We start from the raw sequence: 15,469 nt of genomic DNA, 5'->3' as shown, positions 1-15,469 counted from the left end.
TCCCATTTTATTTTTTTCCTTTATTTGATAATAAACATAGTGTTCTAACTTTCTTTATTCTCTCCAGACTTTCAGTTTATTCAATTTTACTAAGTGGATGATCAAGAAATTCTAAATACTCTTATCTTGGTTCTATCCGCAGAGTGGCACAAATAATTTCTTACGAAGTTTCATTTTTTTGGAACAGCTTTAGTATAGCCCACCTTCAAAGTTTGGCGAATTTGGTTTGGCGCCAAAGCACATGAAATACGTTGTTTTGAAAAATGGTTGCCATCCAGATTTTCGACGAAACTCCGTGTTTAAAAAAATGGTAGCCATCTTGATTTCACCAGAAATCGTGGATAATAAAAACAAGTTTATGACTGTTATACACGGTTTTAAGAGAAAGAAATATTAAGAAATGATTAATAAAAATGATTAAGGTTAAAAGGATGTAATTTTAAAAACAATACCGGAAACCTTTAGCTATTTCACCTTTAATAAATAATTTGGTGTGACGTCACAATGTATTCTCCATGCTACGCGTAATTTGTATTTTCTCTTTAAAAAAAATAATGAATTATTTATTATTGTAAATCAACATCAAATTCTTTAAATTTACATTTCTGAGCTTAGGCGTAACTGAAAATAAGTATAATAAATTGTTTATATTTAAAATTATCATGATACAGTAAGCGAATTCTACCAGTTATTACAACGATAAAGAACGTGACAGTCTCTCATACTTGTATTTCATACAGCTTCCATATTTTCAAAGATTTTTAAGCTTTAGCATTTATACAAATAAAAAAAAGTTTTTTTTAATTAATACTCTGGAACATATCAATTTTATCATATTTACAAATTAACGTTTTGCTACGTAACAACATAATCCCTTATATACCAGTAAGTAGACAATTTTAATTATTTTCTAAAAATTTTAAACTTCACATTAATGAAAAACAGGTTCTTAAATTTCTAAATCACATTATATTCTCTGTAGGCAGGCATACTAGAATTTTACACATAAATAAATAAAAAATTTAATTTCTCGCAATGAAAGAAAATATTATAAGAAAATAAATACTACAAATAGGGAACACTAAGCAATGCTTCACATACACACACACATACAGTGTCTCACAAAAGTGATGGGACATTTGTGCTTTACAAAAGGAAACTGTAGTAAAATAAATTTAAAAAAACATGTAAAAATTTTTTGTGGGTGTGTTTCATACTTAAATTTAGTAACCACCGTGTTAGTAACAATTACTACATAACATACATTTTCTCAAAATATTAAAATATCAATTTAATAAAAATACAATTGTTTAGAACGGAGCAAAAAATGGCTCACATAAGTGATGGGACACTTACTTTTCCATCAAATATTTATCCAAAAATTTTACTTTATAAAAGGATTTAATATTTTGTTGGATTTTCTTTTACTTTTAAAACATGATTTAATCTTCTTGGGATGGATTCGACTAATTTTTTTGCGATTTCTGGAGTAATTTTACCCCATTCTTCTTGAAGCACCGATTTTAATTAATTGTCTTTCCTGTGTTTTCTCCACACCAAGATTTTACCGTCAGAATCAAATATATTAAATTTACTCTCATCAGCAAATATAACTTCATTCCAGTAATCAGAATTCTTATTTATGTTGTATTTTGCGAAAGCCAGTCTGAGGTTTCTATTCTTTTCACTCACGAAGAATTTTTTCCTGGCTGCTCTACCGTGATATCCAGCAAATCGAATTACTCTTCCAATAGTCTCAGGATTAACAATTACTCCATATAATGCTTGTAAATCAGCAGCAACTTTGGGAGCACTCATTCTTGGATTTTTTTTAATATTTCGAACGATAATTCGCTTTATTCCATTGGATAGCTTTGATGGTCGGCCAGGTCTTCTTTATCCTGAATCATATGATTATTTTTATACCGTTTAATGATATTGAACACTGTTGAATGACTGAAGTTAACTGTTTCAGTATTTTCTCTAATAGATTTTCCACGTTCAATATGCAACTTAATAACTAATTTTCGAATTTCAGGCAAAGTTTCTTTTCGTTTAGCATTCATGGCTGCACAGAGATAAAAAAACACAAAAATTCCAAAACAAACTGGAGAGAAATACTGCAGACGATTGCGATAAATTATTGCCAATTGCTTTGAGTAAAAATAAAAACCCAAAAAAATATTTTTATTGCTTACTTCAGACGATTTTTGTTGCATAGTACGTAGTAGTATCTAATGGTGACCCATCACTTATGTGAGCCATTTTTTGCTCCGTTCTAAACAATTGTATTTTTATTAAGTTAATATTTTGAGAAAATGTATGTGATGTAATAATTGTTACTAAATTTAAGTATGAAACACACCCACAAAAAATTTTTACATGTTTTTTTAATTTATTTTATTACAGTTTCCTTTTGTAAAGCACAAGTGTCCCATCACTTTTGTGAGACACTGTATTATCAAAGAACTCGTATTATCAAGTGCGATTAGGATTGCAAACACTACGTATTATAATAATGAGGTAAAAGTTACTTATAGGGTCAAAGTTTACAGTTTTGCTACTGTTGAGTAGATCGTCGGGCTATCGATATATATCGTAAGTCGGAAAGCATTATAAACATATCAAAACCAAAACATTAAAATACAATTTAAATGAAAAATGATGTCTTAAATATAATTCATAATTAAAACAACAATACAAATTTAAAGTACACAAACGATATGTTAAACATTGCATATAAAATACGTTACATTACAGCTCGTCATCACACATTATCTCGTTTTCCTTTGTAAACAACGATCCGTATTCGCCCAAAAAACATCAAAGCTCGGTGTCCATGTACACATCCATCTATTTCCACCTTAAAAATATCAGAGAATTGCACAACCTCGGCATTGCGCACTACATTGGCTCTGCCCATGTACACATCGATTATTTTCACTTAAAAAACATCCTATAACAGCACAAACTAGGCGCCGCGCACAACCTCGGCATTGCGCACTACATTGGCTTTCCCCATGTACACATCGATCAATTTTCACTTAAAGAAACATCCTAGTATTGCACAAACTAGGCACCGCGCACAACCTCGGCATAGCGCACTACATTGGCTTTGCCCATGTACACATCGATCTATTTTCACTTAAAAAACATCCTAGAATTGCGCAAACTAGGCACCGCGCACAACCTCGGCATTGCGCACTACATTGGCTCTGCCCATGTACACATCGATCTATTTTCACTTAAAAAACATCCTAGAACTGCACAAACTAGACACCGCGCACAACCTCGGCACTGCGCACTACATTGGCTCTGCCCATGTACACATCGATCTATTTCCACTTAAAAAAACATCCTAGAACTGCACAAACTAGACACCGCGCACAACCTCGGCACTGCGCACTACATTGGCTCTGCCCATGTACACATCGATCTATTTCCACTTAAAAAAACATCCTAGAATTGCACAAACTAGGCATCGCGCACAACCTCGGCACTGCGCACTACATTGGCTCTGCCCATGTGCACATCGATCTATTTTCACTTAAAAAAAATCCTAGAATTGCACAAACTAGGCACGTGCACAACCTCGGCATTGCGCACTGCGTTGGCCTAGCCCATGTATATAGCGATCTCTTTTTACTTAAAAATCAGAAATTGAATAAACTCTGCATTGCTCATATACTAAGAAATCTTCTTTCACTTAAAAGAAATCGGAGAATTGCAGAAATTCGCGCATAAGCAACTCCATTGATTCGCGTTGGGGAAAAAAAAAAAAAAAAAAAAAAAAAAAGTTTCTAGAAAAATTGAGCTTACTACAGGCGAATCAAGATCCTAGCCTAATTGATTTCTCAGCCGTACATTTCTTGCAAATACTACCATTCGATGACTTTTTCTGACTAACTAATCAGCATGGTATCTTACATTTTTCACAGAAAACGTTATCCTTCAATAATCGACAATCCATCAAAAATCCTCTAAAAAGTTCATACTCTATTGTTAATTCATACATAAAATATCTGTTCCCAAAATTTTACGCTTGTTTGAAAACTCCCACCTTAAATTTTCCTTTATAATCTCCTGATATTTAATTACAACATCACTAACAGCAGTTTTAGAGCAAGCAATAACTAAACGCAAAAATATCACCTCAAGTAGCCAAAAATATATATACAAAATAGTATTCACGGTATCTGAGCGTTAAACAATCGCCAATAACAGTGTTACGAATTGTGTATTTAGATATTAATTTTAGTAGAATTCTAATTTAAAATGTTGTATTTCCTCGTGCAACGCAGCGTGAGACAAATTTTAAGAGAAATTTATACCGGAAAAGTAAGAATACAGGGCACGTGCATTAAACTTTGAGTAAACGGATGTGTCGGTAATTTGTATTGAAATTGAATAAATGTAACTGACTACTAAATTAGCTGTAACCGTAATTCCATCCTCTTGTTTACATTGCGTTTGGCGAATAGTATGGGTTACCAGATCATATCATTTATCGTCGCTCTTGGTGATTTTTTTTTTTGTTTAAAATTCCAGGTGGGCTATACTAAAGCTGTGCCTTTTTTTAATTATCCTTTTTATCTCTACTATTTCATCATCTTACTCCTTTCCTAAAATTAGTGAACACCAAACATATTTATGATTCTTTTGAGGAAACTTTATTTTATTTTTTATATGAATAATAAGATGTTTAGCAGAAGTAAATCGCTCACCTTTTGATTTTGCTGAAGGAGAATCTGAATTAGTTTCAGGATTCAACGTAGATTATATAGGAGGATGATTTGCTTTAATTTTCCTAGCCGAATATACTAGAATACTTATTCTTAAGGCCCGTCTACACGTACCGATTTTATCGGCCGACTTTCTCGTACGGTTTTATCTGCGAGAGCTTGCTTGTCCACACGCAACGATTTTGTCGTCGGTACAGGAAATGTCTTAACCAATCACTGTCCGAGGAAGAATTCCCGCCCTATGTAGCGTCACACTATCAACAACTGTGAAAACAAAACTGTGCGGGAGTGAATTTAGGCGACAATAATAAAAATGGATGAAGATTTCCCGTTAATTGCTACTGTAGCAACATCTGCGATTTTGATCCTCGCTGCTGCTACTGCAGAAGAAGAAAAAAGAAAGCGTATTTGGACGAGAAATTGGGTGAAACGCAGAGAAATTCATGGAGCCCATAATACCCTGTTCCAAGAGCTGCGTTTTGAAGACAGGGTGGAATTTGGAAAGTATTTGCGAATGATGCCGTGCGATTTTGATTATTTATTAAACTTAGTGAGCAGCAAAATTAAAAAACAGGATACGATTATGCGTTGTGCCATTTCACCATCTGAGAGGCTGCATGTTACTTTACGCTTTCTAGCTGGTGGTAAGTTAATTTTTATTTTATTGAAAAAAAAATCAATTAATTTTTATAAAATTAATAAATCAAATTCACAAAAATTGAAATACAAATTCAAACAATAATTTTAACCACAATTTTTTTAATTTTGAGAAATTTATAATGAATAAATATCATAATTATATCACTACATCATTTTTAATAAATTTATTTTTTAAGTTTTTTATTATTTACAAGGTGTTCCTATTCAAATTTACAGTATTTGTTTAGAATACCTAAACAAACATTGTCAAGAGTGATACCAGAAGTATTGGATGCTTTATGGGAATGCATGCAAGATTACATAAAGGTGAGTTAAAACTTAATATATCAATGTTACATATGAGGTCTTATAATTCACAACAACATCATGACCTTTTAATTTTTTAAAAAAATGTTCATTTTTACAGGATCAGGATACTAATATTAAGTTGAATTTTTCTCAAATTTGTAATATTGAATTAACTTCAGAGCTTGTTTTCCTTGAAATGTGATTCATTTAAAAAGAGTATTACAGGAGTGCAATGTATAATTTTCTATTTAGAATTAAGAGCCCCACCAGTCGTTGAGTGGTTAAGACAACTGAATACTGGTAGTTCGACCTGGCTTGGGTTCCGTCCCAGGCAACAGGTTGGCTGCATGGTTGGTTTTTGTGGTTACCCCATGTGTAACATAAATATGAGCTAGTTTCCCTCCTCTTACACAGATAGTCCTCGAGGCTTTGCGATATTTAAATTTAAGTAACCTATTTACAATTAAAGTCATAAAATAATAGTTGCATTGGGGTGTCTGGATAACGGATAACTTTGAGTTTTTTCTTAGTAAGTACTAGCAGAGAGAGATTTAGTATAGCAATTGGAATTTCATTACTCATGTAACATTCTCTTGAAAATGTTATGCAAACACCGTACTGATGAAATGTCTCTCCAAGTTATATTTTGCACTAACCATTATACTTCAGTTGCATAAGCATGCACTTTTTACCATGTAATAAATCAGGGCTTTTTAAACTTTTTTGATTGACACTTTTGATTTTATGGTGGTTAGAGATGAAAATGTCTCTCACTAATATGTTGCAGAAAAAGGTAAAAGTTTATGGCAGTTTCAGAAATTGTTGGAAATCTTTTGCAATTGCTAGCAAAAAATCTTCTGAAGACTTCGTATTAAAGATAAAGTTTCAAATCCGAATTATTTGATAAATCAGCAAGTTGTTCTTGTGATTTTAATGGCAAATGAGTAATATTTTCCACATTAATTCTAAATAGTTTCACAATCCATATTAGTTCTTTGACACTAAAATTTGAAGGGAAATATTTCTTAAAGTTTTTCTCAAGACATCATCTTTTTGATTTATCTATTTCATCATTTTCATTTAAAAATTCAGTTGTTGCGACAAACATTTCTAACAAACCCTTTTCCATCATAGTTTTCCATATGGTCATTTTCTTAATAAAGCATCAATTTTTAATTTGAATATGACTATGTTGCAACCTTTTTCTTGAAACGACAAATTTAGATCATTTAGTTTTTCAAATATGTCACTCAAATAATGCAGCTTTTGTAGACATAACTTATTATGAATTAAATTCGCAAAATCAGATTTTTGTTCAGTTAGAAAGAGAACTTTATGCATTGCCTTATCTTTATCTATTTTCAGATACATTGTGTAAAAATATTTGGTAATTGTAAAATTATTGGAATAAGTTAAAGGATTATCAAAAACTGCTAAAATGTTTTGGCGACCTCCTATGGGGGTCGCGACCAACAGTTTAAGAAAATAATTTTAAGTTATAAATGAAATTGTTTTTCCCACTCAACATTAAAATATCTCGTCAGCTTCTTAAAATTTTACAATTCTTTTGCAGGCACCAGTTTGTTGGTCCATGCTCTAGATTATAATTTGACTCAAATTCTAGAATGAACCATTTTCAATGGGAATGTCTGTCATAATGTTGTTTATGCTTTTCAGTATATTTAAATAAAATTTTCATTTATAAGAAGAGATATGATTATTTGATTTTGGAAAAATCATAATAAACATTGTTTTATAATTAGGGAGGCATCTAGCAATAGAATGTAGGAACTGCAGAGACTGCATTGGACAGCAAATTGACAACCTAGTATCCACCCTGTATAAAACACATAATGAATCTGCTAAATTGACCACCTATGGGTTCATCCAAAATTCTTCAATAGACACTTTTAGTTTTGAGTTTTCTTCAAATTAAGAAGCATATATATTCAGTTATAAAATGTTTAAACATCTTGTTTAAATGAAAATTCTGTTTTTGTGTACAAACAAGCATAAGCCCTTTTTGTTTATTGTATTATTGTTTGTACAACAACAGCTTATTTTTTAATCATTTATTTTCCAAAAATTATCAGTTTTTCTGTCTGTATGGGTATTGTGATCAAAAACATTCATTTACCCACAGTCACTTAGCTTTAATTCCATTTATTGTATCTGACACATTCATTACTTTAAAAACTTTAAATAGAATCTATGGTGTAGCTTAATCAAAAACAAGAGAGAAAAAAATGGGGAAAAATTAGATAAAAAGTGAAACATAGGAACACAACCAAAATATATAAGCACATTTTTTTATCTATTTCTTTGATGTGAATTTTATTATAACAAATGAGTAGCTAATATTCGTTGATAAAATATTTGATTTTACTATTTGCCAATATTTAAATAGCATTTTCTGCATTTATATTTTGTATTCGCATCCTTTTTTCAGTTTCATAATTAATACTTATTTTCTCATTTCGTAGACACCAAACACTGCTCAGGAGTGGAAAGCCATAGAAGAAGCTTTTGCTGAAAAGTGGAACCTGCCACACTGTGTTGGTGCCATCGATGGAAAACACGTTATGATAAAAGCACCAGCAGGGGGTGGCAGCACTTTTTACAATTATAAAAGTTTCAACAGCATTGTGCTGATGGCATCAGTTGATGCAGATTATAAATTTACATTTATTGATGTTGGATGTAATGGACGAATATCAGACGGAGGAGTTTTTGCCCAAACAAGTTTATTTTCGATGCTAGACAATAACTTGCTTGATCTGCCCAGCCCAACACCTTTGATTCCAGGTAGTGAGCCTGTGAATTATTTTATGGTTGCAGATGAGGCGTTTCCTTTGAAATGTTATCTGATGAGGCCATATCCTGGTAAAAATATCTCTCCTCAGCAAAGGATTTTCAATTATCGACTGTCCAGGGCAAGGCGTGTTGTTGAAAATGCATTCGGGATATTATCAAATAGATTTCGTATCTTGATGCAACCAATACAGCTGCCTCCTGCGACAGTTGATAAAATTGTTTCTGTATGTTGCTGTTTGCATAACTTTCTACGAGAAAGACCGTCCAGGCAATTGTATACACCAAGAGAACTAATCGATCATGAAGATGAGGACTTTAATTTTATACCTGGATCATGGTGAAATGAGGAATCGCTAAGTAAGATGAAATCCCTGTGTAAACAAAATGGTTATAACACAGGGTCTGCTGAAGCAAGGCTAATGCGAGAAAAAATTTGTGATTATGTAAATAATGAAGGAAAAGTTGCATGGCAAGATAAATTTATAAAATATTATTAATTTCTCAATATATGTTATTCAATTTATGTTCCCTGATTTCTCAATATGTGTTATAATAAAAGATAAAGAAATAAAGATTATTTATAAGTATTTTTATTTTATGATACAAAATAATGTGGTAAGTAATAAATATATCTAAGTTTCTTATTTATTCTGTGTTGTTCATGGAATCTAATACATTTTGTTCTGTCTGTGCATCTGTGAGAATTTGGTATATTTTATATTTTGTGTCTGTGAGGAGTTGAGGGTCACGGATTAGACTTAGTTCGGAACCAACAAAGGAACCGAACTGTGTAAATGTATTTGGAGTAGTGTTTTTTTATTTTAATATTGTAGAAATTTCTTCCAGTGTTATTGTGGCTGCTGTGTAAATGTGATCGTGTTTCTGTTTTTTGTTTGAAGTTGTAGTGTTTGATGTGTGTCTTTTTAGCTGTGGTAGTGTTTGTGTATGACATAGTTCTCTCTGTGTCTCTTCAGTGTCTTCAAAATCGTTCATGTCAAACATCTCCTCAGAATGACTGGTAACTTCTGCACTTCTTTCTTGTGTACTAGTATCATTAAAATCCTGAAAATTAAAATAACACTTTAATTTTTACTATTACAGCTATCATTCATTCATATATAACAAATCATAATTAACAAGCTATGGGAAAACATGCAGAAATAAATATTTATAAGGATAATGAATATATTTCCTAAGCTTGATTTTTCAAGAGATATCAAAGTTGAATAGTCAAATATCTTGAATAAGAATACGAAAAAACCTCGTAATTCTGCTGTCTAAGTTGTAGCGTATTTGGTATCAATAAAAACATGCAATACATATATTTAAAAGAAAATATATAAGAAGTTAATGCTTATGTTTAAGTATGTTAAAAGTAACAAAATATTGACTAACTTATGTCTGATTTAGCTGTGAATATAAGTTTATCATTGAAAATGATATATATATATATATATATATATAATTTACAAATATATATATATATATATAAACTGAGAAGAAAGCAAAGCTAATAATTACTACAGTAAAAAGAAATAATTTGAGTGTTTTTAAACGAACAGTATCTGTGCATGTACATCCCATATTTTTATAACTTTTCAATGTGAAGCGGAGTTGGACTTCATTTACTTGTAAAAACTTGAACAATATGAGTAAGATTTTGATAGTAATAATTACTTAAAATGCAATAAGAATTCATGTTTCTCTATTAATATTTTAAAATTAGAGGTAGTCACATATTATCTCAACCACCTTAATAAAAATTGCCATACTCTGCACATAAAAATTTCACAGGCAACCTTGTTCATAAAAATCCTTCAGTCAAGCAATGTTTCAATTGTTTATTTTTGTTGTATTTGGAATTCTAATGATTTTGACAGACATCGTAATTTTTTTTTTGGGAGTTGGGAACCTTTAACTTACTTTTAAAATATCACTTGTGGAATCTGCCAGCAATGGAAGAAACTGCAGTAAAAATTCTGCAGAATATAGTATTTTGTCACAAAACCGTTAACGCAAACAGCGATGAGATGTGTTTGGTAAACAGTTGATGTGCAGTACAAGTTTATGCAATTTATTGGTTTTTTAAGTGAAAACAGATCACTGTGTACATGGAGAAAAGAATAATGCTAAAAGTTAGAGAAGTATTTTGCAAATTCATAAGTGTTTTATTTTTTTAGTACTTAACATATTAGCGTAATCACCTCAAGTTTGGCAAATTTTTATAAATGAAAAAGAATGAGGGTAATGTTGCTTGACTGAAGGAATGTGTATGAGCATGGTTGCCTAAAGTATTGTTATGCTCATGGTCGACAGATTTTAGCACATTCTGGAAATTTAAAAGAGCTTGTACTAAAGTGCTTGTGATAACATGTAAGAACCTATTTTTTAATGTATCATATAATTTTTACTTAATAATTAAAATTCATGTTTAGATTTTTCGGCTTTTTTCGGTAGGTCGATAATACTTTGCTGACTTTTTATCAGATATTTGGGAATGGTTTTTGTGAAAAAAAGTCTTAAAAACCACTAACTTGTACCAGTAAGTAATTTTTACCTTTACATTTATAAAGACCATCAAATATGTGACAAGGTGGTTGTGTTAATACATGAGTACCAAAATAGACTTATGAAGAGAAATTTAAGTACCTTAACTCTCATTTCAAAATAAATTACATATGCTTTTCTGGATGTTAGACTAATTGATTAAGACAACGCAATTCAAGGACTATCTGCCTATAGAGAGGGATGCTTCATAGAAGAATTTTTAGGGAAAAATGGCTCGTATCCATGTTCTGCATAGGAAAAAACAAAAACCAACCTTACAGTCAGCTTATTTGCTGGCATTCGAACACTGGTCAAATTACCAGTTATTTAGCAGTTTTACTGCTCAGCTATTTTGGAAATTATCAATAGAATATCATTCATTGGAAAAAAGATTAGGTCTTCATATAAATTCAAAATATAACTTCTACTAACTCTGACACTTCTGATTTTAGAAATTAAGCCCTGGTCCTATCCACTTTTACCTATACTTTAATGGGTATTGCACCTATACTTTAATGGGAAATGGGATTATTTTTAAGTAAATGAGCTTAAGAATAGTCTTTAAATATAAAGATTTCATTTAAGAAATTAAATAGCACACATAGTTGTAAAAGGATAAATAAAATAATACTTTTGTACTGAAGTTATATAGAAATTGCTGTGAGTGTGAACTTTTGCAGATGACCCATCTGCTGCATGAGCTTGAAGATTTGGCTAATATAATTTACACAGCTAAGTATGTATAACAATATTATTTTATTTATCACAAAAACTGTTAAAGTTTTGCCTATATTAAAAACAATTCTATAAATTTTCAAATAGTAAAGGGAAATTATTTGCTTTATAAGCCAAATTATATAAATTTAAAAAGTAATCACTTACCAAAGAAGTCACAGTATTCCTTAAGGACACGACATCACTTAAAAATTGTAACGATGTGTAAAACTGCCATGCCGATTTGTACTGCATGGCAGTGCTTGCATCAGATGTATAATTTTTTTTTCTCTTTATGTTTCTCCTTTGTAAATTGAGTACGCAGGTTACTCCATTTTTTTTTTAAATTTCATTTTCTGGAACGCATATTTGTGTGCTTAAGTCCTGAAATGTTAAAATAACCATGCTTCAGAAAAAGTAAATAACTACTGTGCTTTAAATGATAACCTTTACTATTAAATAAATAGACAATAATGTTATGAAAACCGCAACAATATGAGTAAAAAGTACTAATACAGAATAAAGATTACTATAGTAGAAAGGAATAGTGTAATTTCAATACAAAAATTTCAAATAAGAAATATAAATATGCAAAATCTTAAAATAGCATATCATACTGAATATTAAAAAATACTATCGGTATAGTTTAATAACTAATACAGTTCTGAAAACTGTAATCATATTGCTATATCAGTTAATCAGCTAATAAAATTGAGCAATATTGTATTAAATTGAGCTGTAATTTGTTTAACCAACATAAAATAATTTTCATCACGAATAAAAAAATATTTGATGATAAAGGGAAGATAACTTACCAAAATAAGGGAATCCTTTAACTTTTTATTTTTATAATTTATGTTATTTGTGTCCCACAACACAGCATGGTCTCTATAAAAATCAATCAATTGAAAAATTTGATTTTCGCTCCAACGAAAAAGCGCCATGTTTCCAAAATGAGAGAGAAAAGCACGTGATCTCTGGAAGCAATCTAATTGGCTAGAGTCGCCGATTTTATCGTCGGCTAGTGAGCGGTGAACATTAGCTCTGAAATCGTCGCAGAGAACATGACAGATTTTTAGCGCATGCGCACATCCTGAAAATTGTTCCTCTGCGAGAAAGTCGGCCGATAAAATCGGTACGTGTAGACGGGCCTTTAGATTAATTTCCACATTATTTTTTTTTTACTCTCTTCACTCAATTTCCTTATTTATTTTAATTATTATTACAATTACAATACTATGAGCTCGAGGAACTTTTCCACGATTTCGATATAATATACTTATAAACATAAGATGAAAAATTTTTTTACCGAAGCACTAGATTAGTGAGTTTTTATTACATTATTGACAAATATAGTTTTTAAGTAAACAAAAAATTTTCAGCGGAGATAAATATTTGTCAAATATAAATGTGTTTTCAAAGCGTAAATAAATAGCCCATCATATTGATAATGGCTAAATAATAAGTGATAAAAAAGAACCCGGTTAGAACATTCATATCTCTAATTACTCTAACAAAGTAATTTGCTTTGATTTAATCTTTAAAATACAATATATTTACAATGATAAGACAAAATCCAATGTGAAAAGTTATGTGAAGATTACGATAGTATTCATAGTATTCGTATAATCCTATAACCAGATAATAATATTAAAATAAATTTTATCTGAATGAAGTTTTCTTATTACAGAAACAGTCAAATTATGCAAGTACATAAACGAATGCACTTTCAAACTATCTGCTTAATACTGTTTACAAACGCATGCCAAAGTTATGCTTACGTTACTTCTCGCCGTCCAGCGCATGCTCAAGAATTACCATCCAGGCGAAACTAGTCGATTTTTTCATGACGTCAAAAATTCGAAAAGTGGGGTAGGGTTTGGCCGGACAGACAGACAGACAAAGTAGACAGATGTCTTGTTTTGCACCCGCTAAGTCTTTCTGCACCGATGGGCGAAAAATCAAGCCTAGGTGCGAAGGAAAGGTATATAGAAAGGGGGCCAATTTCGTATTTGAGGAGAGTAAAAAGGAACGTACATTTTGTACGAGTTCAAAAGGCCAGAAAGAAAAGATGGGACAAAATAAAATTTAAAATAAATGGCCCAAAAATAATAGAGGGGGGAAAAAGGGCCTATAAAAAGAAAAGGAAAAGAAGTAGAAAATATCCTAAAATACGATTGTGTCCATGAGTGTAGTTAAAAGGAGTTCGTTTGCAAAAATTAGTAAATAAATGAATTCCTACATGGTAATGTGTATGCCCTTATCTTGAGACCTAAGAAGAAAAGACATATATCATCACAGAGATGTACATAATATTTTAACTAAAGTAACATTAACTATTACCGTTCCCAAAAAATTCATGTATATTTCAGAAAAACAGTAATTGACAAATTCATAAATCCATACACAGTGTGAGAGCATTTCAGCAAAAATAAATTATACAGTATGTTTTTCTTAAATATTAGTTAAATATAAAATTAATTTATTAAGTTAACCGTTGTAATTTATTATAGTACAAGTTTAACAAATTCCGTCACACTGTATTTATATTTGCTCATAATTCTAAGTATGAGACCTGAAGAAAAAAAGTCGAGGATCTTAGTTACAAAAATCACAATCTATACTCATCGATGGTCAAGAGATCCCCATTTTTGCCTCTCAAGAAAGGTGCTACTTTGGTAGACGGTTGCACGGATTTTGGCGATTTTTTGGCAATTTTCCTTTGGCGAGTAATACAACTTATGGTAAACCCATTGCTGGATAAGTTATTTATGGTAACCGATACTTTGTTGTCATTTTATTTAAAAAATAGTGCGTTTTATTGTGCATAAATTCCGTGTTTAAAATATTATTTATGGCTTTTAAATATTAAAAATCAATTTAATTTTGCATTTTTATTTGAAATAAAAATTTTATTGTTTATCATATTTTATGAAATTTCATGTTGTGGATGATGTAATCAATGACGTCCCCTTACTTTAAAAGTAGTTCGTTTTAATATGTATAAATTTAATCTAATGTTTTAAACATTATTTATGGCTCTTAAATATTAAAATACAATTTAATTTTGCATTTTTTTAAAAATGATTTTATTATGTATGAATTTTTAAATAATTTTAATTCTAGCCGTGATGTAATAAGCTCTCTGATTGGTTATAGAATATTTGTGCATTAACGAGCTGTAATCAGCTCCCTCATTGGTTACTGACAATTTGTGCATTTCTGCGCCGTTTTAAAATTTAATTTATATCTTCGAATTCCTTCAAAGATGTCTTCAAAGATGTTATCTAAATTATGATTTTGATTGTGGGGCTTATCAATAAACAACAGGTTAAACACTCAAAAGAATGTAAGTACATATTTTTCTTTTATTTTATAATTGTATACTTCAATTTTTGTTAAAAAAAATTAATACACTATTTTCAGAAATTGCTGAGATAATTATTGTCCATATGTTTTAATGTTAATTATATTCTATATAACGTATTTTAAAGTATTTGAATTTAATAATATTCTAATTCTTTTAAATGTTGGTATGATGGTTTTTAATTCGATATTCAATTTCAGTAATATTTTAATCTAATTAAACGTTGGCCCAATGTTTTTATAGCGGTGTTTTTATTCTCTTCTTTGCTATATGAAAGTAATAATAACCTTACTTTAGTATTTTATACTCATAGTAAATGTATTTATTTACACTTGCC

At 30.5% G+C, this 15,469-nt stretch overlaps 1 protein-coding gene across 1 annotated transcript; it reads right to left on the bottom strand.

Annotated features, from left to right (window-relative positions):
* Nucleotides 1-9,320: 9,320 nt before the first annotated feature.
* On the bottom strand, nt 9,321-12,272 carry LOC146999359 (uncharacterized). Its single transcript, XM_085822506.1, has 2 exons — nt 11,934-12,272; nt 9,321-9,566 (listed from the first exon to the last, which is right to left on the bottom strand). Exons 1-2 carry the CDS (start codon nt 12,018-12,020, stop codon nt 9,321-9,323), a joined length of 333 nt encoding a protein of 110 aa, XP_085678632.1. The 5' UTR covers nt 12,021-12,272.
* Between the last annotated feature and the right edge of the window lie 3,197 nt (nt 12,273-15,469).

The sequence above is a fragment of the Stegodyphus dumicola genome, chromosome 1 (assembly GCF_044657685.1).
Source record: "Stegodyphus dumicola isolate Sdum_Otavi_A_Nest chromosome 1, ASM4465768v1".
Taxonomy (NCBI): domain Eukaryota; kingdom Metazoa; phylum Arthropoda; class Arachnida; order Araneae; family Eresidae; genus Stegodyphus; species Stegodyphus dumicola.
This window is presented reverse-complemented; position numbering and strand designations above follow the sequence as displayed.

What these genes read in the sequence shown, in the direction of transcription:
- LOC146999359 (XM_085822506.1), bottom strand. Translation starts at nt 12,020, where the DNA reads ATGCAGTACAAATCGGCATGGCAGTTTTACACATCGTTACAATTTTTA. An exon ending in GGAATACTGTGACTTCTTTG is followed by an intron (nt 9,567 to 11,933) that starts GTAAGTGATTAC and finishes TTTAATTTTCAG; the next exon opens with GATTTTAATGATACTAGTAC.